At 45.0% G+C, this 27,055-nt stretch overlaps 1 protein-coding gene across 1 annotated transcript; it reads left to right on the forward strand.

The window, feature by feature from the left end:
* Nucleotides 1-11,657: 11,657 nt before the first annotated feature.
* Nucleotides 11,658-26,777, forward strand: LOC147635840 (uncharacterized). Its single transcript, XM_086802034.1, has 8 exons — nt 11,658-11,826; nt 11,915-12,112; nt 18,763-19,096; nt 19,504-19,632; nt 25,976-26,084; nt 26,176-26,256; nt 26,398-26,499; nt 26,553-26,777. The coding sequence occupies exons 1-8, from the start codon at nt 11,727-11,729 to the stop codon at nt 26,667-26,669; spliced, it is 1,170 nt and encodes a 389-aa protein (XP_086658160.1). The 5' UTR covers nt 11,658-11,726; the 3' UTR covers nt 26,670-26,777.
* The last annotated feature ends 278 nt before the right edge of the window (nt 26,778-27,055 follow it).

The following is a 27,055-nucleotide window of genomic DNA, read 5'->3' on the forward strand; positions in this document are numbered from 1 at the left end:
AATGCAGATGGATGGGTTACTAATGCATCCCTAAGGGAAAATCCCTAAGGGTGGCCTGCAAGATTTTGAGAACTAGGTTTAACTGTGCGGAAGCAATTAACATGATGTCTGACTGAATGACTGATGGAATGAACATGATCTAAGGCTGGTTACCCTGTAACGCTCTGATACCAATGTGGCATGTGAGGCTTCGACCGTAGTAATCACAACCTTAGTCTAACTAAACTACACATAATGATGTTTAAGAGATAGACAAATATGTGTCAATGCAATGCAGCTATATTAGATGAGGAATGCGGTTACAATGAGATCCAAAGGGATGTATGCTGTCCTAGATGATGTCTACCCCTGGAAGAGAGGGAAACATGCTAAATAATGATGAAGGATGGCTGAAAGATGGCTGTCCTGACTCCAATGCTGAGTTCCACCACTTGTATGCTGGTATCTTTCTATGTAGGAGTTGGGAAGATGGCTGAATATGCTGATGCGTGGATGCGCTGTTGTTCCCAGCCCTCTTGGTGTAGAAACGCTGAAGGAGCACACTAATGGATGCTGAATTGTATCCCCCTTTGCTCCTAGGAAGGAAAACGCTGAAGAGATCCAGATGTCTATGCTGAAATGATGCGTTTCTTTATATATGGGGAATTGGTGCTGGTCGGCCAGCTCTGAATATGCTCACGACAGCCATTTAAATGCCATAAATGCTTTAAAGGCTGGTCGGCTGACTTGAATGCTATCGGCTGCCTCCACAAGTCCCAATGCTTTTGTCTAGATGGTTAATATGATGCTACAATGCTGAATCCAACCCATACCATGTGGTACATGCTGAAAACATTCATTTAAATGTCCATAAAATGCCTGATAAATCCTGATTAAATGCCTGATGATGCCATGCCATAAAATAATGCCATGTCACTGTACACCTGAATGGTGTGCACGTGACAGCAATGGCATGCCACATGGAAGCTCTGGAAGTAGAAGTTTGCGAGGCATAAACAGAGGCAAACTCCCAAATATCACCATTGACATCACATTGAATCACCATCCATCTGCCATCACAATCATTGCAGCAAGCTGGGGCTGGAGGCATGAGGGCATGGCTCCGGCGAGGGCCGGGGAGGGTGTTCGGGCACGGCACCGCGGGGGTCGGGGGCGTGAGGGCACGGCACCGGGGTGCGAGGGCACGGCTCCGGGGGGGCCGGCCGAGGGGGGGCGTGAGGGCATGGCTCCGGGGGGTGTTTGGGCGGGCACGGCACCGCGGGGGCCGGGGAGGGTGGTCGAGCACAGCACCGCGGGGGCCGGGGAGGGTGTTCGGGCTCACCGGGGTGACGGCACGGCATGGCTCCGTGGGGGCCGAGGGAGGGTGTTCAGGGCATGGCACCGCGGGGGCCGAGGGAGGGTGTTCGGTCACGGCACCGCGGGGGCCGGGGGGCGTGAGGGCACGGCTCCGGGGGGCCGGCCGGGGGGTGTTCGGGCACGGCTCCGGCCGGGGAGGGTGTTTGGGCACGGCTCCGGGCTGGCCGGGGGGTGTTCGGGCACGGCTCCCCGGGGGGCCGGGGGGGGCGTGAGGGCACGGCTCTGGGGGGCCGGCCGGGGGGTGTCTAAAGGTGATTCTCAGCTTGGCTGGCCTCCTTCCTTTTGCGCTGAGCAAAAGGAGCCTTTCTCCTCACTTTTAGAGCTGCGATTCACTTTTGGCATATGCCTTTCTGCTGATATAAATGACCTTAGCTAGTTTTGGTGTGCGATTTCCTTTGTAGGCTAGATCTAGCTCTAACACGCACCCCCAGCCCTTATGCTCTCTCTCTCTCTCTCTCTCTCTCTCTCTATCATATGCCTTAGGGACATGGGCTGCCCTAGTGGCCTTTAGGTTTCCATACTTAGGAAATTGTAGAAGAGTTAATCCACAGCAAGCTGCGAGGAGTTAATCCACAGCAATCCACAGCTGGCTGGTATTAAACTTATCTATCCTTCACTAGCTACTTGTAGCCATACCATCTCGCTGTACTTGTGCTCATATCAGAGCCTTACAATATCTTTAGGACTACCTCTCACTAAATAGCTTAGGTGTCACGTGCACACCATTCAGGTGTACAGTGACATGGCATCATTTTAGCATCATAAGTATCATCAGGATTTATCAGATATCAGATATCTTAGCAGTCATCTTAGCAGTCCATCTTGCATTTGCAAGGCATACATGTTGCCCATGAACTCTCTGGGGAAGAATGACATCCATCATCAAAGGAGGACATAAGTTTTGGGCTTCAACTTGATGCAGGGGGTTTCTCTTCCACAGAAGACGGAAGTTTGCTCCAACATTGCCTTAGGAGGTTCAGAGCTTCAGGAACGACAGAGATGGTAGATGAAAGGTTTCCAGAGACAGGTCAACGGTGACTCAGGTATTTCCAGGCAATTTAGCAGCATTTGCCATTCAGTTCCCGCAGTACATAAAGTCTTGGCTCGAAGGATTTCACTCCTGCAGACGACCTCAGTCCGGGTAGCAGAAGACAGAAGGGGGCAGTGGTTCGGAGGAGAAGGATCACAGAGGAGTCGAAGGTTGCCAGGTATATCACCCAGCAACAGTTTAGCAGCGGGGAATGTCACGTGCACACCATTCAGGTGTACAGTGACATGGCATCATTTTAGCATCATAAGTATCATCAGGATTTATCAGGCATTTTTCAGGCATTTAAATGAATGTTTTCAGCATGTACCACATGGTATGAGTTGGATTCAGCATGGTAGCATCACATTAGCCATATAGACCAGCATTTAGGGCTTGTGGAGGCAGCCGACAGCTTGTTTACATCAGCCGACAGGATGCTACTTCAGCCGACCAGCATTTATGATATTTTTGGCATAATATATTCAGTCGTGGGCTTTTGCATCTGGTCGATTGCAGCCAGGCTGGCCGACCAGCCCCCCTCACCCATATATATAGAGACCTCAGCATTCAATTCAGCACATCATCATCATCTGTCATCAGCGCATCTCAACGCATCTCAGATAGCAGCATTCAGCAGGGTGTTCTCCAACGCATCTCCTCCAGGAAGCTTTGGGAGCAGCATATCCAACCAACACATCAGCACATTCAGCAACGCATCATCATCAGCATTCAGTACTTCATCTTCAGCAAACGCATCTATTCTCCTCAGCGTTTCCTTCCCAGGTAACAGGAGCACATCTGCGTTTCATCATCAGGTCAGCATAGCATCTGTTCCAAAGCATCCCTTCAGCATTTCCTTCCCAGGAGACAAGGGAAAGATAGTGGACAACAGTTCATTCATCAACAATAATGGCTGAATATGCTGATGCGTGGATGCGCTGTTGTTCCCAACCCTCTTGGTGTAGAAACGCTGAAGGAACACACTAATGGATGCTGAATTGTATCCCCCTTTGCTCCTAGGAAGGAAAACGCTGAAGAGATCCAGATGTCTATGCTGAAATGATGCGTTTCTTTATATATGGGGAATTGGTGCTGGTCGGCCAGCTCTGAATATGCTCACGACTGCCATTTAAATGCCATAAATGCTTTAAAGGCTGGTCGGCTGACTTGAATGCTGTCGGCTGCCTCCACAAGCCCCAATGCTTTTGTCTAGATGGTTAATATGATGCTACAATGCTGAATCCAACCCATACCATGTGGTACATGCTGAAAACATTCATTTAAATGTCCATAAAATGCCTGATAAATCCTGATTAAATGCCTGATGATGCCATGCCATAAAATAATGCCATGTCACTGTACACCTGAATGGTGTGCACGTGACAGCAATGGCATGCCACATGGAAGCTCTGGAAGTAGAAGTTTGCGAGGCATAAACAGAGGCAAACTCCCAAATATCACCATTGACATCACATTGAATCACCATCCATCTGCAATCACAATCATTGAAGGCAAGCTGGGGCTGCAGTTCATGTCTGACCAATATGCAAAGACCTGAGAAATGCTTAGTACCTGCATAGTGGATATCATAGCCCCCAAAATAGCCAAAGAGAATTAGCATCTGAATGAATCCATGGTGATGGCTGGAGGAAAGAGTATGTCATCCTAACCGTTAGTCCAGAAAGAATAACAGGACGAGAATTTGAGCCCACCGGGTGTAACTGCCAATCCTGTAATCTGTCCCTATTAGATAAAGGAGGGATGGGAAGAAAAGGCTGCAACAAGTCAGCAATTTTCCTCCAAATGAACCTGGGAAGGAAAGCATTTGACCAGTAGCATCAACAACATCATTTATGCACCTAATCCCCAGTTTGCTGAGATTGTATGTCCGAATCGGCTCTTGCAGGGCCAATGGAGAATCAAAAACAGCACTCCAGTAAATGCTTTCCTGCCGAAGGGAATTGGCATGAGACAAAAGGAAGGGTGCCCAATGAGCATGCGAAAGGACCTGTTTCCAATCGCAAAATAAGTGAAGTGGCAAAAGGGCTGCCCGGGATAGAACCTACAAATCTGCCCAAAATGACCTCCCACCAGTGATCAGTGATCCATGCACCATGTCCAGAAGTGCGTAAGGCCGTGCACATGGTTGCAAGCATATGAGTCCATGGCTGCGTCTGACGAAAAAAGTTGAGTAGGAGAGGAATTTTCCTTGCCAAGACATGATGCGCAATATTCAGCATATTCAATCCACCATGCATCCTCGGGGAACAAACTTTTACCATCTTAAAGCTTTAGCACAGAAGACTTTGTTTTCCATAACAGCTCCATAGCCTGAGACATGAAAGCAGAAGTATCCTGAGAGGTCCAATGTATCAAAGGCAAATAGTACTGAACATAGGCCATGATAATTGACTGGACAATCCGGAGCCTAACATGGAGTGACCAGGTGGAGAGCTTCCAGTAGTGGAGCTTGGCATGAAGTTTCTCAAAAATCCACTTTAACTGTTGTTTCCTAGTGATGTACCAGCCAATAGGGTAACCAAGATGGCGGACCACATCATAGGGTTGCATAATGTGTCCGGGCCATAAAAGAACATGCCAATCATATAAATGCAGAGGTATGAGGCTAGATTTGTCAAAATTGACATGCAGGCCAGCAGCCATGCCATATATAGAGAGAGTGTCCATAAGAGTCTTCAACTGCTGTGGAGAATTATGCTGCATAAAGAAGGAGTCATCTGCATATGCCTGAGCCATAAAGGGAGGGGCTCCAGGAATCTGAAGACCAATGAGAAGGTCCTGCGCGGTAAGATGATCCAAGTATCTGAGAAGTGGGTGAGTGGCAATGGCATATAAGAGGGCACTGAGTGGACACCCTTGTCTGACCGAACAACCCAATGACCAAGATTGAGAAAGATGATTACCAAGGATGCATTGGGCTGTAGAGTCAGCATACAAGCAATAGATGACATTAGCCATTTTTGGCCCGAATCCCATCTGAGCCATTGTCTGTGAGATAAAATCCCAGTTGACCGTGTCAAAAGCTTTAGCAAAGTCCACTTGCATAATAAAAACATCTTGGTCAGAATATTTTGCATATTCAATAGCCATGAGAGCATTGCCAATATTATCATGGATCTGCCGCCTAGGAACAAAGCCATATTGCAAGGGATGCAGACCCTCATAAAGCACTTGCAACAGGCATCAATGTGATGGGCCTCCAATCCATGAGATGCTCACACAAATTCCGCTTGGGGATGAGTTTACCTATGCCATGCTTCCATGATTTGGGGAGTACTCCTATATGCCAAGCCTCATTAATCATTTGCAGGATAACACCTTTAAGGTCTTCCCAAAAGTGTAAGAAAAATTCCACCGTGAGGCCATCATATCCTGGTACCTTACCAGTGCTGAGATGGGACAAGGCATCATCAAGCTCCACATCAGTGAAAGGCATATCAAGTTTGAGAGCTTCCTGTGGGTTGAGAATGGGAAGAACATGCTGTAAAAGAGTATCCCGAGCTTGTAATTCGTGCAAAGAAGTGGTAGCAGGGGGTGCAAACAGTTTCTGAAAATAAGAAAAGCATTCATGTTGGAGCTCTGAGAAAGACCGAGTCCATTCACCATCTAGTTTACGGACTCTGAGGCAAGAGGTCTTCCTCCTGGAAGCATGTAACCCTTGAAAGAAAGATTTTGAAGAGCAGCCTTTATCCATGAATTGAGTCATCCTTTCCCGAACCTGCCACTTGACCAATTTCCATCGGTCATTAGCTTGCAAGAGAGCTGTTGTGACTGAGAGAGAGTGTCCATTTGTTGAGAGGAGAGGGGCTGCAATTGGGAATGTGCAGTCAAGGACTGAACTACTGCTTTGGCATGCTGAACTTTAGCTCTCCAGTGAGGCATGAAATTACTCCCATATTCATGTATAGCATGCTGAAGCCTGTCCACAAGGCATTGCCATGCAAAATTACAATCATAATGGGCATGGGCTGTAAGAGGAATTATGGCATATCGGATCAATTGTTGAAATTGTGCATGCTGTAGGTATTCTTTATTGTTATGTTTCATCCGAATGGAATGTAAAGGCATGTCATCCCAGGGCTGCCAAACTGAATATTCAGCCATAAAGGAGCATGGTCAGAGAGACCAAGAGAGTGATCAACCTCAATATGAAGACTGAAATCTGTATATTGTTGAGCATACAGAAAATACCATCTATCCAAGCGAGCCCAGTAGTTAGTAAAGGCATTATGATGATAGGTGTAGCCCACTATTCCAGTGTGCATGGTTGTCCATAAATCTTGTGCATGTGTCGTGGTAAGTAACTCCTCCCATGATCGCTTTTCAGAAGGGATCATATGAGATCTATGAGTAGTGTTGTCTGATGGCATGGGAGAGTTATTAAAGTCTCCGCCAAGAAGAGCACAAGATCGCCATGGGTAAGAAGCAATGGCATGCCACATGGAAGCTCTGGAAGCAGAAGTTTGCAAGGCATAAATAGAGGCAAATTCCCAAATATCACCATTGACATCACATCGAATCACCATCCATCTGCCATCACAATCATTGAAGGCAAGCTGGGGCTGCAGTTCATGTCTGACCAATATGCAAAGACCCGAGAAATGCTTAGTACCTGCATAGTGGATATCATAGCCCCCAAAATAGCCAAAGAGAATTAGCATCTGAATGAATCCATGGTGATGGCTGGAGGAAAGAGTATGTCATCCTAACCGTTAGTCCAGAAAGAATAACAGGACGAGAATTTGAGCCCACCGGGTGTAACTGCCAATCCTGTAATCTGTCCCTATTAGATAAAGGAGGGATGGGAAGAAAAGGCTGCAACAAGTCAGCAATTTTCCTCCAAATGAACCTGGGAAGGAAAGCATTTGACCAGTAGCATCAACAACATCATTTATGCACCTAATCCCTAGTTTGCTGAGATTGTATGTCCGAATCGGCTCTTGCAGGGCCAATGGAGAATCAAAAACAGCACTCCAGTAAATGCTTTCCTGCCGAAGGGAATTGGCATGAGACAAAAGGAAGGGTGCCCAATGAGCATGCGAAAGGACCTGTTTCCAATCGCAAAATAAGTGAAGTGGCAAAAGGGCTGCCCGGGATAGAACCTACAAATCTGCCCAAAATGACCTCCCACCAGTGATCAGTGATCCATGCACCATGTCCAGAAGTGCGTAAGGCCGTGCACATGGTTGCAAGCATATGAGTCCATGGCTGCGTCTGACGAAAAAAGTTGAGTAGGAGAGGAATTTTCCTTGCCAAGACATGATGCGCAATATTCAGCATATTCAATCCACCATGCATCCTCGGGGAACAAACTTTTACCATCTTAAAGCTTTAGCACAGAAGACTTTGTTTTCCATAACAGCTCCATAGCCTGAGACATGAAAGCAGAAGTATCCTGAGAGGTCCAATGTATCAAAGGCAAATAGTACTGAACATAGGCCATGATAATTGACTGGACAATCCGGAGCCTAACATGGAGTGACCAGGTGGAGAGCTTCCAGTAGTGGAGCTTGGCATGAAGTTTCTCAAAAATCCACTTTAACTGTTGTTTCCTAGTGATGTACCAGCCAATAGGGTAACCAAGATGGCGGACCACATCATAGGGTTGCATAATGTGTCCGGGCCATAAAAGAACATGCCAATCATATAAATGCAGAGGTATGAGGCTAGATTTGTCAAAATTGACATGCAGGCCAGCAGCCATGCCATATATAGAGAGAGTGTCCATAAGAGTCTTCAACTGCTGTGGAGAATTATGCTGCATAAAGAAGGAGTCATCTGCATATGCCTGAGCCATAAAGGGAGGGGCTCCAGGAATCTGAAGACCAATGAGAAGGTCCTGCGCGGTAAGATGATCCAAGTATCTGAGAAGTGGGTGAGTGGCAATGGCATATAAGAGGGCACTGAGTGGACACCCTTGTCTGACCGAACAACCCAATGACCAAGATTGAGAAAGATGATTACCAAGGATGCATTGGGCTGTAGAGTCAGCATACAAGCAATAGATGACATTAGCCATTTTTGGCCCGAATCCCATCTGAGCCATTGTCTGTGAGATAAAATCCCAGTTGACCGTGTCAAAAGCTTTAGCAAAGTCCACTTGCATAATAAAAACATCTTGGTCAGAATATTTTGCATATTCAATAGCCATGAGAGCATTGCCAATATTATCATGGATCTGCCGCCTAGGAACAAAGCCATATTGCAAGGGATGCAGACCCTCATAAAGCACTTGCAACAGGCATCAATGTGATGGGCCTCCAATCCATGAGATGCTCACACAAATTCCGCTTGGGGATGAGTTTACCTATGCCATGCTTCCATGATTTGGGGAGTACTCCTATATGCCAAGCCTCATTAATCATTTGCAGGATAACACCTTTAAGGTCTTCCCAAAAGTGTAAGAAAAATTCCACCGTGAGGCCATCATATCCTGGTACCTTACCAGTGCTGAGATGGGACAAGGCATCATCAAGCTCCACATCAGTGAAAGGCATATCAAGTTTGAGAGCTTCCTGTGGGTTGAGAATGGGAAGAACATGCTGTAAAAGAGTATCCCGAGCTTGTAATTCGTGCAAAGAAGTGGTAGCAGGGGGTGCAAACAGTTTCTGAAAATAAGAAAAGCATTCATGTTGGAGCTCTGAGAAAGACCGAGTCCATTCACCATCTAGTTTACGGACTCTGAGGCAAGAGGTCTTCCTCCTGGAAGCATGTAACCCTTGAAAGAAAGATTTTGAAGAGCAGCCTTTATCCATGAATTGAGTCATCCTTTCCCGAACCTGCCACTTGACCAATTTCCATCGGTCATTAGCTTGCAAGAGAGCTGTTGTGACTGAGAGAGAGTGTCCATTTGTTGAGAGGAGAGGGGCTGCAATTGGGAATGTGCAGTCAAGGACTGAACTACTGCTTTGGCATGCTGAACTTTAGCTCTCCAGTGAGGCATGAAATTACTCCCATATTCATGTATAGCATGCTGAAGCCTGTCCACAAGGCATTGCCATGCAAAATTACAATCATAATGGGCATGGGCTGTAAGAGGAATTATGGCATATCGGATCAATTGTTGAAATTGTGCATGCTGTAGGTATTCTTTATTGTTATGTTTCATCCGAATGGAATGTAAAGGCATGTCATCCCAGGGCTGCCAAACTGAATATTCAGCCATAAAGGAGCATGGTCAGAGAGACCAAGAGAGTGATCAACCTCAATATGAAGACTGAAATCTGTATATTGTTGAGCATACAGAAAATACCATCTATCCAAGCGAGCCCAGTAGTTAGTAAAGGCATTATGATGATAGGTGTAGCCCACTATTCCAGTGTGCATGGTTGTCCATAAATCTTGTGCATGTGTCGTGGTAAGTAACTCCTCCCATGATCGCTTTTCAGAAGGGATCATATGAGATCTATGAGTAGTGTTGTCTGATGGCATGGGAGAGTTATTAAAGTCTCCGCCAAGAAGAGCACAAGATCGCCATGGGTAAGAAGCAATGGCATGCCACATGGAAGCTCTGGAAGCAGAAGTTTGCAAGGCATAAATAGAGGCAAATTCCCAAATATCACCATTGACATCACATTGAATCACCATCCATCTGCCATCACAATCATTGAAGGCAAGCTGGGGCTGCAGTTCATGTCTGACCAATATGCAAAGACCCGAGAAATGCTTAGTACTTGCATAGTGGATATCATAGCCCCCAAAATAGCCAGCCTGGCCAGCCATAGAATGTTGGTTATGTTCTTGCAAATAGAGAATGTCCGGCTGCCTAGTTAAAACATAATTCCACACTAGCCTCGGGGATGGTCAAAAAGCGAGCCAAGAGCAGCGAGCACAAAGCAATGAGTAGAGCTCATGTTCTTGTGAAAGTGAGCAAGTAGGGGCATGGTATGATGTTAAGCGAGCATGAAATGTTAAAGAGAAGAGTGGAACCACAGTGCAATTCTGTAGCAATCAAATAAAGAAGACATGAAATGTTCTAAAATGACCATTGCAATAATTTTTTTTTCGAACCAATGGTGCAGATACAAAAAATCACTATTAAACCCATATTGCTTGGCTCGCTAAAAAGATGTTGAATCTATAGTATTCACAATGTTGGAGAGCCATTAGCAAACAAAAGACAATAGACAGGAAAATTTATAAAATAACCAAAACATTTCCAAAACAATATCTAATAAACACGGACTACGGTTCAGCTGGTATGACATGACCCCCATACATATTTCAACTAAAGTGGGTTGCAGGTTCCTAAAGCTGTTGAGGATGACTTCTAATAGACTTAGTTAGCATGTCTTTTACAATTCTCTCAGAAATACAAACTTGATGAATATGCATATTGTTGTTCACATCCTGTCCAAGAATCATTAAGAACACAAAGTATATGTGCTTGCATGCAAGATATGGTCTTTTCTTGGCCACTCTATCTCTGAACTCCACACATGAACACATTGGATTCTTCTGAATAGTGACCTCTATCAGAGGTGTGTCTTGGCTCCCATTGGTCAATGGATTAATACTAAATGTTTCCTTTACCCCTTCTATATGTATATGGCTGCCTACAACTTCTGCATGCATATCTAAGGCCGCAGTGATTTGACCAAATGCAGCCTTTGAAATTCCTCGTCGATATGGAAATTGTTTCACCTCCTTGTTTGTCTCGCTAGTGCCTTTTGCAAGCTCCTTTTCTAGAAAAAACTCAAGAGGAATACCAATGTCATATCCTGCTCTAATAAGCTTGCAGGCTTCTTTCACTTGTAACTTGGTACCTTTAGCAATGGGCCAAACACAAGGGACATCCTCTGGTGGATGTAATATTGTCTTTGTAATTTTCCAAGTGTGCCTAACATCTGTATTACAAAAATAGCAATACTTCTCCTTTTTCCAGGAGGATAGTTGACAATCACTCCAAAAACAAGGACTGACATCACCCCCTCGCAACCTTGAGCTACACTTTTTCCCCGATGCCCAGTGGTTGCACTCAACTCGATTCACTGTTGGTATCCTCCGCAAGGCCCACTTTGTATCATGCACATCACTTTCAAGGCTCTCTAAAACTTTGCATTGCTCATCGACCTCTATTGCAGGCTCTAACCTCTCTCTTGTCACATAGTTAAACTCAGGCCTATGGCTAGAGTTGCCAAAGTTTTCTTCTGTCGAGTCGTGTAGTGGCCTTTTGGCTCGAATAGTTTTATTCTCACCCTTGAATTTTACCCTATTTGAAAACATAGGGGTCCCCGCCAAATCGGCTTCTTTTCGTAAGTCATTGCCAGTGAATTTAGGGAGGGAAATAGTGAATCGTGCATTGGAGGTGAATCGAGCAATGGAAGCAAATAAGGAGCAGAGTCAACAACAGACATCCAATAGTAGTGCAGGTGGGATACAACCAACTGACATCATAACCAAGACATTGCAAGCTCCAGGTATGTGAGCTTCCTACCTCATCTCTATCGTGATCCGATTGTTTTGACTTAAGACTATGTGTGTTAAATGTCAAAAACCTTTCTATAGGAACCATTTATGCCTTCAATGTCAGTATTGAGGACCTTGCAGCTACTTTTGTGAACATGGAGGATGCATCCTCATTGGGAAAGCAAGTGCTTGATGCCATGAATGTTATTTGCACAGTAGGGAATGTCAAGAGTAGAGGGTCCGATTACTGTGTGGAGTTGATATTTGCAGACTTCCCCTCAAATATCATCATTGGAGGTTGTGTTGCAAACAAGGTTCCATATTGGAATAAGATTGGGGATGGCATGTATGACTCTACTTTTAAAGTTGTTGATTCTTGTCTCTCGGATCGAGGCTTCTTTACATGCCTTTACACTATGGAAGAAGGAGTGACCATTGAGCAGGTTGCACAGAGCGTTGGGTTTGGCATTTATCATAGACAGGTTGTGAGGTGTACTCCACCTATTGGGAAGAAGATGGGGCAAATGATTACTACCCAGGTATTGGTGTTGTTCTCTTTGGGGCTGTCATTTGTGCAAATCTTCTTTGTCCCATTTAAGGTGAAAATGCATGAACAACCCAATGTGTCTTTGCTTGTAGGTCACTTGTCTAATATTGGCTGTTTTTGTTCGCTCAACATCTCCTGCTACAAGCTTTGTGATGCATGGGGATCAACTAAGGGATTTGGCACTAGGTGATGATCTTGATGTAGGGCAAGATCTTATCTTTGACATGTATGTATATGCATTCAAATCAAGATAGAATTTAAAATGATTTTCGGTGATCTTTATGGCATATGGTTAATGGTTTGTGTGCGTTTTCAAGAGTGCCATCGGAGGATCTGGTGAAGAGAAAGGGTAGACCATGGCGGGGCGGTTGTCAGAGAGGTCAGCGGCTTAGCAAATACATCGTCTCCGTCTTCAGTCGTCCTGGGGACACGATTTTGGATTTGTTTGCAGGCACTGGAACTCTTGGGCTAGTGGCAGCATTTATGGATCGCAATGTCATAATGTTAGACAAGGATGAGCGGATCTATGATCACCTGTTAGAACCATACTCAGCAAAGGTATGCATGTTGAAAAGATAAATATGTTAGTAGAGAATAATTTTGTATTGATAAAGCTTATTTTCTTTTCTTTGTGTCTCTTGCAGTTATGAGGATCACGTGTCTACATCAAAATGCCATTAGAGATAGTCTTTTTTTTAATTGAGACAATCATTTTTTTGGGACTATGGAAGTAATGTTTTGATGGATGTTATGCTTCTGAATGTTTTTTACAATAGCATGTAGCTGATTGTTGGACAATTTTTATTTGGATTATAAAATTTTTAAATCCTATGGTTATGGTTTCTAAAGAGCATTATATTCTTGTGTCAGTGGTATGGCTATTAAAATTGGTGTGCATCTTAATGGCTTGATTTATATGCTCTCTGGTCGCTGTGGTTTCCATGTGGTTGCAACAATAGTTTGTTTCTATTAGTAGCTCAATGACCAATTCAATGTCTTTTTAGCGAGCCAAGTAGTATGAGTTTTGTAGTGATTTTTTATATCCGCACCATTCATTTGAAAATGCTTTATTTGCAATAGTCATTTTTAAACTTTTTTAGTCTTCTTTGTTCTGTTCATTATAGAGTTGCACTATGGTTTCACTCTTCTCTTTAACATTACATGCTCGCTTAACATCATACCATGCCCCTACTTGCTCACTTTCACAAGGACTTTATTTCTACTCACTGCTCTGTGCTCACTGCTCTTGGCTCGCTAAATAGACGCACCCACTAGCCTCCACTTTAGAAGGATTGCAGAGGCCCTGTACATTAAGAGTGACACAATGGAGTTTGTCAAGCATGAGGACATATACAAAGGAGGAGACCAAGAATATACAACCAAAGAGTGCTTAAGCATCAGCCATCATGGGCTGCAGCCCTTCCTTCCCTGGGTCAAAGGATAGCCCTTCCTCAGACTCACAAACAGGAATGTGTTTTTTGAGAACTCCAACCCAATTGAGAAGAACCGGGGGAGTGGTTGAGGTAGAGACTTGGCCTGGAGTAGGAGTAGATGCATCCTAGTGGCGAGATTGAAGGGGTCTTTGCCTCAACACCCTCTTGGGCTGTAAAAAACCATCATTATCAGGGGCCTTCTCTTTCTCTTTACCTTTGTCCTTGCCTTTATCTATGGCTAGCATTTGCGAAGCCACTTTCCCAACTTTGGAGGCATTTTTATCCAAATTCTTGGACCCAGTAGGCTCTTGCTTATGAGTGGGCTGAACCAGGGGAGAAGGTATAGCAGTGGCTGGAGGGGGATGCAAGACAGTAGGGCATGCAGAGGCCAGATGCCCGTACTTATGGCATGAAAAACAAGCACCTGCAAAAATTTCCCATTTCAATTCAAAGTACTTTTGGCCCATTGGCAAACCTTCAACCTCGACTGCAATGGAGGGCTGGTTGCAGAAGGTGTCGGCTGCCCATAGCCATGGTCGGCTGAACCAGTACATAGAGGCAGCAGGCAAGCGCTAGGGTGTGTGTGGACTGGAAAGCAGTCGGGCAGCAGCATGCGCAGGAGTGATCCAGTCGACTGTGTTTAAAAGAGCATTAAAAAATTTATGAACGGGCCGACCAGCAGTCAGCCAGTTCCCCATGCATTAAAGGGGCTATAAATAGCCCAAGTGCTCCTTGTTTTTAATCATTCAGCCCACTAGGGGTTTGAGTCAATAGGAGTCCTAGTTTGGGACTGAATTTTGGGGTGTTATCACCTTTTCAAGAAGGCAGCCAAGGGCTGCAGACATGTACCTTTTTGTACCATAGATTGTGGAGGCAGCAGACAACATTCAAGTCAGCCGACCAGCCTTTAAAGCATTTATGGCATTTAAATGGCAGTCGTGAGCATATTCAGAGCTGGCCGACTGCAGCCAAGCTGGCCGACCAGCACCAATTCCCCATATATAAAGAAACACATCATTTCAGCATAGACATCTGGATCTCTTCAGCGTTTTCCTTCCTAGGAGCAAAGGGGGATACAGTTCAGCATCCAACAGTGTGTTCCTTCAGCGTTTCTACACCAAGAGGGCTGGGAGCAGCAGCGCATCCACGCATCAGCATATTCAGCCATCTTTCCAACTCCTACATAGAGGGATACCAGCATACAAGTGGTGGAACTCAGCATTGGAGTCAGGACAGCCATCTTTTAGCCATCCTTCATCATTATTCAGCATGTTTCCCTCTCTTCCAGGGGTAGACATCATCTAGGACAGCATAGATCCCTTTGGATCTCATTGTAACCGCATTCATCATCTAATATAGCTGCATTGCATTGACACATATTTGTCTATCTCTTAAACATCATTAAGTGCAGTTTAGTTAGACTAAGGTTGTGATTACTACGGTCGAAGCCTCACATGTCACATTGGTATCAGAGTGTTACATGGTAACCAGCCTTAGATCATGTTCATTCCATCAGTCATTCAGTCAGACATCATGTTAACTGCTTTCGCACAGTTAAACCTAGTTCTCATGATTACTGCGGGCTGCGGGGCAGGCATGACGGCACCGCGTGGCACGAGGGGGGGGCTGCGGGGGTGTGACGGCACGGCCCGGGGGGGCTGTAGGGGCGCGACAGCATGGCACCGCCGGGGGGGCTTCGGGCTGCGGGGCATGACGGCACGGCACCGTCGGGTGGGGGCGGGCTGCGGGGGCACGATGACACGGCCCGGGGGGGCTGCGGGGCGTGACGACACGGCACCCGGGGGGGCTGTGGGGCATGACGGCACCGTGCGGCACGAGGGGGGGCGCGACAGCACGACACCGCGGGGGGGGTGGGGGGGCGTGAGGGTACGGCTCCGGCGGGGGCTGGGGAGGGTGTTCGGGCACGGCACCGCGGGGGCCGGAGGCATGAGGGCATGGCTCCGGCGAGGGCCGGGGAGGGTGTTCGGGCACGGCACCGCGGGGGCCGGGGGCGTGAGGGCACGGCTCGGGGGGGGGGCCGGTCGGCGGGGGGGCGTGAGGGTACGGCACCGGGGTGCGAGGGCACGGCTCCGGGGGGGCCGGCCGAGGGGGGGGCGTAAGGGCACGGCTCCGGGGGGTGTTCGGGCGGGCACGGCACCGCGGGGGCCGGGGAGGGTGTTCGGGCTCACTGGGGTGACGGCACGGCACGGCTCCGTGGGGGCCGGGGGAGGGTGTTGAGGGCACGGCACCGCGGGGGCCGAGGGAGGGTGTTCGGTCACGGCACCGCGGGGGCCGGGGGGCATGAGGGCACGGCTCCGGGGGGCCGGCCGGGGGGTGTTCGGGCACGGCTCCGGGGGAACGGCCGGGGAGGGTGTTTGGGCACGGCTTCGGGGGGCTGGCCGGGGGGTGTTCGGGCACGGCTCCCCGGGGGGCCGGCCGGGGGGGGCGTGAGGGCACGGCTCTGGTGGGGGGCCGGCCGGGGGGTGTCTAAAGGTGATTCTCAGCTTGGCTGGCCTCCTTCCTTTTGCGCTGAGCAAAAGGAGCCTTTCTCCTCACTTTTAGAGCTGCGATTCACTTTTGGCATATGCCTTTCTGCTGATATAAATGACCTTAGCCAGTTTTGGTGTGCGATTTCCTTTGTAGGCTAGATCTAGCTCTAACACGCACCCCCAGCCCTTATGCTCTCTCTCTCTCTCTCTCTCTCTCTCTCTCTCTATCATATGCCTTAGGGACATGGGCTGCCCTAGTGGCCTTTAGGTTCCATACTTAGGAAATTGTAGAAGAGTTAATCCACAGCAAGCTGCGAGGAGTTAATCCACAGCAATCCACAGCTGGCTGGTATTAAACTTATCTATCCTTCACTAGCTACTTTTAGCCATACCATCTCGCTGTACTTGTGCTCATATCAGAGCCTTATAATATCTTTAGGACTACCTCTCACTAAATAGCTTAGGTGTCACGTGCACACAATTCAGGTGTACAGTGACATGGCATCATTTTAGCATCATAAGTATCATCAGGATTTATCAGATACCAGATATCTTAGAAGTCATCTTAGCAGTCCATCTTGCATTTGCAAGGCATACATGTTGCCCATGAACTCTCTGGGAAAGAATGACATCCATCATCAAAGGAGGACATAAGTTTTGGGCTTCAACTTGATGCAGGGGGTTTCTCTTCCACAGAAGACGGAAGTTTGCTCCAACATTGCCTTAGGAGGTTCAGAGCTTCAGGAACGACAGAGATGGTAGATGAAAGGTTTCCAGAGACAGGTCAGCGGTGACTCAGGTATTTCCAGGCAGTTTAGCAGCATTTGCCATTCAGTTCCCGCAGTACATAGAGTCTTGGCTCAAAGGATTTCACTCCTGCAGACGACCTTAGTCCGGGTAGCAGAAGACAGAAGGGGGCAGTGGTTCGGAGGAGAAGGATCACAGAGGAGTCGAAGGTTGCCAGGTATATCACCCAGCAACAGTTTAGCAGCGGGGAATGTCACGTGCACACCATTCAGGTGTACAGTGACATGGCATCATTTTAGCATCATAAGTATCATCAGGATTTATCAGGCATTATTCAGGCATTTAAATGAATGTTTTCAGCATGTACCACATGGTATGAGTGTTGGATTCAGCATGGTAGCATCACATTAGCCATATAGACCAGCATTTAGGGCTTGTGGAGGCAGCCGACAGCTTGTTTACATCAGCCGACAGGATGCTACTTCAGTCGACTAGCATTTATGCTATTTTTGGCATAATATATTCAGTCGTGGGCTTTTGCATGTGGCCGATTGCAGCCAGGCTGGCCGACCAGCTCCCCTCACCCATATCAGTTCAGCACATCATCATCATCTGTCATCAGCGCATCTCAACGCATCTCAGATAGCAGCATTCAGCAGGGTGTTCTCCAACGCATCTCCTCCAGGAAGCTTTGGGAGCAGCATATCCAACCAACGCATCAGCACATTCAGCAACGCATCATCATCAGCATTCAGTACTTCATCTTCAGCAAACGCATCTATTCTTCTCAGCGTTTCCTTCCCAGGTAACAGGAGCACATCTGCGTTTCATCATCAGGTCAGCATAGCATCTGTTCCAAAGCATCCCTTCAGCATTTCCTTCCCAAGAGACAAGGGAAAGATAGTGGACAACAGTTCATTCATCATATCAGAATATTCAGCATATAGGCAGCATATTCAGCAGTATAGATCCATTTGGATCTCATTGTAACCGCATTCATCATATAATATAGCTGCATTGCATTGACACATATTTGTCTATCTCTTAAACATCATTAAGTACAGTTTAGTTAGACTAAGGTTGTGATTACTATGGTCGAAGACCTTTACATGTCACATTAGGAGCTTCTGGTGTCCATCCATGGTTCTTCTGGTAATTGTCCTTAATGTATGTATTAAATTTGATTAATACAGGTTGGTAACATCTTTTATACAGGATGAAGGGCCAGCACACATGGAACTGAGAGAGAGCATGTACACATGGTGCATCTTGCACAATTGGAACCTAGAGCAGCTATAGTGCTGGAGCGCGAGGAAGAAGACCATGTACTTCTTGGACATGGTAAACATGAAGTCTATGTACATCATGTACATGATGAGCATCAGGCTCAACCATGGCAGCTGGGGATCTAAAGAGTTGCGTTTTTTTTAGAATACATGCTTGTTATTTTTAGAGCATATTGTAAACAAAAGCGAGAGTAGCAGGGGAACATAAAAGGGGCAGTCCATGCATCACTTGAGCATAACCTGGGGGCAGAGTAGCTTTTGGCTGGCCTATGTGCACCTTGGTTTCACGACTTTTCCTCTAAGAAAAATGTGTGGTGTACTTGCTTGCTTTTTTAGCACTTCCTTAGTTCTTGCCCAAGCACATAACTGTGTTGTCCTTTACGCATGATCTCTATTGGCTCTCTCTTTCTCATGAGTTGACTACAATTTTTTTTCCTTGAAATAGCTATGGCTGAGCAAGAAAAGGCTCCCCTCTTGATGGTCATCAAGAGGATCTTGAGACAAATGGCGGTAGACAGAGAGTCCATCCAGGAGGATATGATTGAGTACGCTGCCATGACTGTACCCCAGCTTGAGTTAATCATCACTCACCTCTCGACACTAGTACGGCCAGTAGCCTTTGGGGAGGGCTCTTCGAGGGATCCTATTCCCGGAGGTAGCGGCACACCCCAACCCATGCATACGCTTTTGGTGCAGACGCAGGTGCAGCAGACGCCGGGCCCCACTGTTTTGACACAGGCCGAGGGCACTCCCTTGGCACAGAGGTGCCGCCGTTCGAGGTATGCATTAATCTACTCCATGTCTAGGTGTAATTTTCATGAAACCATCCAAAATGAATCTTAAAAATTATGTGTTTTTTGTGCAGTAGTAGTAGTCAGCCATCACCATCACCAGTCTCTTCATCATGTGTGCCTCCTTCTGCACCTCCACCTGCCACCTCGGAGCTTCGCATGCTATCGAGCACGATGCCCATTAGCATTCAGGTGGATCAGAGTGGGCGAGTGCAGTATGTAGACGGTGGGGCACTTTTCCGTCGCCGCTTGAGAGAGCTCGTGCACACATACATGCCCAAGATACACATCCACTGGCAGTAAGTCCAATTCTTTCATGTATTTTTTAAAATCTCTGTATACATTGATATCAAATGATAAATCTAACTAAAGTGACTTTTTTTTTCAAATTGTAGGGATCAAGATGATAATGACAAGAAATATGTGTTGGCAATCCTCGCGCAGGAGTTCGGCGTTGGTTGGGACGAGACCGCTGTATTGCATGAGATGCAAACGCTTCTAAAGCATCGACGGAACAATGCACGGTACAATTATTTGCTTTGCTATGTTATTCAAGTCTACTTCTTTCTTTGAGTAATATGGTTGAATTATTGTTAAATTAAATAAAGAAAGTTTGGAACGTCAAACACCTGAAACGTTCTCTAGAAAGTTCACATACTCCCGCATTTACACACACACGCATAGTACATGGACTCATGACTATAGAACACGAGCCTTAGGGGAATCGAACCCCTAAGTAGCAACATAAGGCCACTCTAAGACCAAGAGGCTCCCCCTCCCACCCCACCCTATAGTTAGTATCATGTACAATCAAAACAAGCGATGAAAAAAAGGATATCGAGGTAGAAACACATTACCATTTTCTTTTGAATTGATGAGCCAAGCTGTTTATGAACAATTGGAAACTATGCCTTGCCAAAGATATCAATCTCTAAGAACACCTCGTCGTTGTCAGCCATAGCCTCTTGAAGTTCCATCTCTGTTAGGCATATGCCGAGTCCATCAGGGAGTGGAGCATTGTTCGAGGTGGATTCTGAGATTTACTCAATGTCAGCCTCTAGTAGATCTTCTCCTAGATCATCCGATAAATCTTTACCCAGATCATCCCCTTCATCATCCGTTGAGGGTGGTGTGACATTTGTTTGTGAAATCAAATTTGCTTCTCTAATGCGAAGAATTGTATCTCCTTGCCCATGTGATATAGAGGTCATTGTTGTGTCTGGTGTATTGTCGGGCTCTGTAGAGGTCATTGTTGTGTGTGGTGTATTTTCACGCTTAGTAGAAAAGGTGGTATCAAACAATCTTCGGCTTCTAGGGTTCACATGAACAATTTGCCACCATGGATTGCCATTTGGATTTTTGTAAAAGAAAGCTTGTTGCACATGCATCGGGAAGAGATAGGGCTCTTTGGTTGCTCGTAGGAGCTTCGATGAGTCAACGGACCAGAAGCCGCTTTGTTCGTGCCTCAAGGTGGCCCTTTTTCCTTTGTACTCCGCTCGAAACCAACGCACCTTCAAAATTACCTGCAATATTATAATGTATATAAACTTGTTACTCAAAGATGCTGAATATTTCAATCATTTGGTTTGCATAATATTTTGAAACGAATCATGCGTACCTGTTTCATAACACGATAGTTAATTTTGTATATGCCCTCCAGATCCCCTATGTAGCCGAGCTCATCCTCAATCAAATTTGTCACAAGCACTTGCACGAGAGAGTTGATGAAAGGACGCAACGATGCAAGAGTCCTGAGTAACACGAAGATCATCAATCCTCTTGACGCGGAGATGCTGACCACACACCCACATGTTACTGTGAGCTCGGACCTAAAACCACATGGGAACCACATGAACATGTATGGTTAGAATCCAGAAAAACATGTAGTATTATTCAAATTAAAATATAACATTGGAGTAACTTACCATGGTGTCACATCCTAGGCTAAGATCAAACTCTTCTCGTGAGATTTCAAACCCCTGCCCTCGCATCTCTCTGATATGTGTATTCAACCATTCTAGGCTCATCGTTGGAGGTGCACTCCGACCCTTTTTGGATGCCCTACTTCTCCTATTTCTCTCTTTGCATTCTTTGTCATGCTTGTCAATCCATTTTTGCATGCAATCTGAGTTATACACCACAAAAGTACTAAGCGCTTCCCTCTCCTCAGCACTTATCTTTAGTGGGACCCCTTGCCCACATAACATCTCTGTGGTTTCGTTGTCTGATTGTTCTTCTCTCCAACCAGGAGGAGCTTCGTTATCCACATGTTGCAAGTACTCAGATAGATAATACATGCACTCGTGAAGCAACCATCCCTCTGCCATGGATCCCTCGGGTCTTGCTCGCTGGCGCACAAATCCTTTCAATACCCCCATGTACCTTTCAACCCAGAACATCCATCGTGTACTCATGGTCCGAGCAATCTCTATCTCTTCAACGAGATGGATCATAACATGGACTTGAATGTCAAAAAAGGAGGTAGGTAACTCCTTCTCCATCAGACAAAGGAGCTCAATACACTCTAGCTTTCGTTGCGGGATATCACGTGAGTCGATCTCTTTGGATGTAATCCATCTATAAAGAGAAACAATGTGATTAGCATAAGATTTTTGTGACAAAGAAGTAAGAACAATATGATGTTCCACTGTCAATACCTTGTCAATGATCCCAATCGATATATAACATCCCTAATACCCTCAGTCAAACAACCGTCGATAACAAGTGGCAAGACGTGCTGCACACAGATTAGCTCTAGTGTTAACAAATGATAATGTAATGGCACCTTCATTAGAAATTGACGATACATGTTAGAGAGGCACCATACCTTAATGAAGTTATGCCAGTCGTGTGTCTTTAGACCCGAAAGAGAGTTATCATCCATGGTAAACATGTTTTGCAATGAAGCACCATAGCCCGTAGGAGTACGTATGCATCGTATCCGCTCATTGATGACGCTTATCTCTTGCTTTGTGAGTACCCATGGTGCCTGTGAATAAGTAATATTTCCTGTCTCCTCATTGATTATAGGCCATAGTGATCGTTTGCAGTTGCAAATCTTTAGGTCTGCCCTTGCAGCCTCTGTATCCTTGAAGCCCATAAGATGATTCCAAAGCCAGTGTGCAACATTTTTAAATATGTGCATGGGATCAAGCAAATGAGTTATTTTTAGATCTTTCCAATACTCCAACGTATACCATATGGATGAATTTTGTGTCATTGATTTCTTGCCTCTCGACGACTGCCGCAAATCATATTCGTCATCATTATCGCTTGCAAGTTCTGCCTCCGGATCTATTAGAGGTCCGTTTGTCCACTTGACGTACCAATCTCTTGGAGTCATTCGCGTTGGACAACATCCATTCTCCACTTTGCCATTAAAATGTCTTGCATTCGCTTTGGAACGTAGCACATGATCTGGAGGCAGAAATCGTCAATGTCGAAGGTATATATTTTTACTCAAACTTCGACTATATTTGGAGCGTAGCCAATCACCGCATGGTGGACATGCTTTGTAACCCTTTGTTGATAGGCCTGAGAGAAACAAAAACTGTTTTTATGTTTTCAACATCCAAATTTTTTGATTGTATAAACAAACAAACAACTAAAGAGCCCTGCTATACCTGATGCAAAGCCATAGGCAGGATAGTCATGTATTGTCCATGCTAAAATGCCACGAACTTTGAAACTTCTATTACCCACAGGTTTTGACATATCAATAACATTTACTCCTTTCCATATTTGTTGCAAGTCATCAATGAGCGGTGCAAGATATACGTTGATATCTTTAACTTGCCGCTTCCCTACATTGATGCATCGTTTAAATTTGACATTTTTCAAATAGAAATGAGTGTGCTATTTAGAAATGAGAATATTTGTCACATACCAGGAATCAACAAAGACAATATTAAATGCTCTTTCTTAATTGACATGAATGGTGGGATGTTGTAGTTGATAAGAACTACGGGCCAAGTTGACCACTTGCTCGATCGCATGGAAAAGGGATTGATTCCATCCAAGCCAACTCCAAATTTTATATGGCGAGGCTCCCAATGAAACTCTGGCCATGTAGCATCGATATGCTTAAATGCTTTGCTATCGCTTGGAATCCTCATGACTCCGTCTATACTTGCATTTCTCAAACTCCAATCCATAAGCTTGGCTATTTCGGGGCTGCGGAAGATGTGTTCAACTCGTGGTGCCAAGGGAAAGTGTCGCAGAACTTTCATAGGGACATTCAAGGTTCCTGTCTTGAAACGAGCAATACCGCATTTGGGACAAGTGGTTGCATTTTCATACTCTCCACGATACAAAATGCAATCATTGACACATGCATGAATTGTGTTGTATTCGAGTCCAAGGGATGCGATCATTTTCTTTGCCTCGTCCCTCGACTTTGGGATCACATTGTTTGATGGTAGAATCTTGTTCGAAAGAAGCCTACCACTCAATTGTAAATATTTGATGAGCACAAAAGTGATTGAGAGCCATTATTTTTATGCAAACAAAATACAAATATAACTTACGATAGTAATGCAGAAACTGATGCATTACTCCATTGGTAGCGTGTTTGGAGATTCAAGATGAGTAAGGTCACACTCAATCTTGATATGGATGCACCATCGTAGATGGGCCTTGAAGCTTCTTCTTGTAGAAATTTTTCATGCGGACAAGTTTCTTCTTCACTACTTGCTTGGAACCAATCGTCGATAAACTCATTGATGTCATCATCAACATGTCCCTCATTGGTCGCTTTTTCTGTGCATTTTGCATTGTACTCATCTCTAAGTCGTTGATATGTACTTGGATCTTGTGTACGTAAAAGCCTCATGTACTCCTCTGGCAAGATATGGTGACTTCAGTGAGAGCTAGATACACCCTCAACATCTGGACACTGCATGTATAAACATAGTCTACATGAAGAAATGATTTAAAGTAACAACAATCGAATTATTAAGTGAAATAATCATAACATTAAAACCCTTTTTACAACACAATTCAAGCATATTAGCAGCAAAAATCTATACTCAAGATAACCTTAGACAAGACACTAAAATACCCTTAGTTGTATTACTGACGAGACAATGAAATATATCATCAAATATTTGTCAAAATTAAATGCTGATTGGGCTACAAAGCTGGATACATTATTTGAAACATACATAATTTAAGAGGCCGACACTTTATCTCAAATTTCATTCTCAAAGAGGGACTGGTGATGGCCGACGCCATCCATAATTTACAAATAATTCCTCGCCAGCTTGTAATGATCTTGTAGCACACACTACTATATATATGGGTACATCTCTAATCATATAACATGGCTCGTGACTATTCTCACACTCCATAAAGTTACAATTTGTTCTCTCATTTCTCCCTCTACTACTATTGATTAGCCCTGCTATATTTCCTTGAGCATAGGGTCTTCCATCAATATAAAGCCGCGATCCACAATTATATCTAATGTTTCTTTCGGTGAGTGAGGCCGCATTAGCACAAAGCTCATATGTTGTCATACTTCTGATAAAGCGAACAAGTGCATGCCATGCGTCCCAACCATAAATGGGCCCACAAAATGACATAAGAGTCACCTCTGAGTTTGCGGGCACGCGTAAATCCTGTGCAATAAAGAGACCTCGTCCACCATTGGGAATGGTAGATGGTGCAATCACATATCGAGCACCCCAAAAGCTGAAAACCTCTCCGTCTGCTGGAAGGGCTGCTCCCAACCATCCTCCATAGCGTTTACGATCGTACATTTGAATGAGAGATAGAAGACGATCAGGCAATGGATGATCACCCAATGTCTCTGATTGGGCACGAGGGGCAAAGAAGTTGATGATGCCTCCATTTGCAACTGAAAAACGGCTTGACCATATCGTGTGCGTGGAAGGAATGAAGGATCAATTCCATGGTCTTCACAATCCTCATGAAATCGAGGATGTAGAACTGGTACGTGCTGAATAATGCATCATTGTTGATTATATGAAGGGTGAGACACACATGGAACACGATTAATAGTGCGGAGTAAACTTGGATATGAATTTATACATAGTTCTAAAATGACATCACTTACCATGGGATGCTCCCGTTCCTCTTGTGGTGGCATATCAGGACATGGACCATACTGCTCCATATGGGCAAAACATATGCGTCGCATTCGTCGATGAGTGCCATGGCATGCTGCACACCAACATGGGATTCTTTCAACGTAATATGTTTGTGAGTCGCCTAGTGTCGTAGATGATGTGGAAGAAGAGGAACCATCTCCTCTCGCAACTACAGATGGACGCACAGGAAGAGTGGGAGGAGGCGGTGTCCCAGAGGATGATCCGGAATCTGCATTCATAAAATATTAATGTCATATTAATATCATTAAAAATCAAAGAAAACTTGAACAAAAATAATACACATACAAAATCATCCTCGAAGTGTTTGTAAATGCTATGGGAGCACACAATGCATATTTGCTTATCCCCAGGTTAGGAATAATGTTCTTCCCTCAGCAGAAACTAGTTAATTTGTAATCATACCTTCTTACTGTACTTATGTCCATATTAGAGGCTTACAGTAACCTTGCACAAAATAGTTCTTCAAGGTGTAATTGACATGCACCCAAATGCGTTAGCATAGCATATACGAACCATCAGCCGGTCCGTATGCACTATGGATGTGCAATTGGTCCATTCGGAGAGCTAGTACGCTCTCCAAATGCACCCAATTGAGCATCCATAGCGCATACTGACCGCTACATTTATCTATTTATCTATCCACCTACCTATGTATATGTGTTTATATATCCATCTATATGTTTATTGATCGTAAATTGTGAAACCTTGTAATAACACACTGTTGTTAAATGCTTAGGAAATTTGCGGTCGTCCCTGAGCATACACGCCCACCTACGATGTGCAAAGATTCTTGGCGGCACTTCAGGAAAGAGATTCGCTTGAGAGTGACATGGCCTCAACAGAAGGTACACAAAGTTAATTCACTCAATGCATATGATAGGTACTTCTCGAATAGCATTAATTATATATTCATATAAAAGCGCATTTAATTTGCAGGAGGCAGCACAGGCTCGTGTCCAGTCAGGGCACACCTCTCGGCTTGGCCGGATGGGCTCTAATGGCTTTCGAGCACTCTTTGTAAGTGCACAAATTTTTTGTTCGACTATCTATAGGTATTTGTATATACATACATATATATATATATGTATCCATGTATCTATGATCTCATATGCATTCAATTCACATCTTACTTATATATATGCAATGTTTAAATGACAGAGAAAGGATTATGGTCGAGCACCATCTGCAGACGAGATACGGAGAGCCACAATTTACGGCTATAGAGCGCTACAGAAGGAGATGCCGACACCCGATGCTTTTGTAAGTAATTCTATCAAATATTATTTTATGCCAATAGACATTTTTAATTGCAGGAGCAACATGGTGAGAACGACATGGACGAGGTTGCTCGACAGGTAGCAGCAGGGTTATCATCGCAACCACCCAAGAATGTACAAGAGGAGGACTCTTCCTCCGATGACTCCGATTAATGATAGAGCCATTTAGTGCTGAGTTTGTAGACATAATTTTTTGATACATATAGTCGCTCATTCAGAATGATGGCGCTCTTTCATTAACATTTTCTTTATGTATGTGTGTTTTTGGCCATGATGCACATGTGTTATATCTATCAAGAGTTTCTTGAAGTGTCTACCTCCCAAATCTACAGATTTAAATGTTAATTGATTGTAAAAATTAATTTATACTTACCGTAATCGATGTCGGCCATTGCTTTTTCAAAAGTCGATGTATGTCGATTCTTGGGTCTTTTGTCGTACACGAATGCGCGTGCGTATGTGTGTGTGTGTGAGAGAGAGAGAGAGAGAAAGAGAGATTTTTTATGATGTTTGTATACGTACAATGTGTGTGTGATAAA

Source organism: Cibotium barometz, chromosome 8, assembly GCF_041138505.1.
Source record: "Cibotium barometz isolate CiBa-2024 chromosome 8, ASM4113850v1, whole genome shotgun sequence".
NCBI classification, from domain to species: Eukaryota; Viridiplantae; Streptophyta; class Polypodiopsida; order Cyatheales; family Cibotiaceae; genus Cibotium; species Cibotium barometz.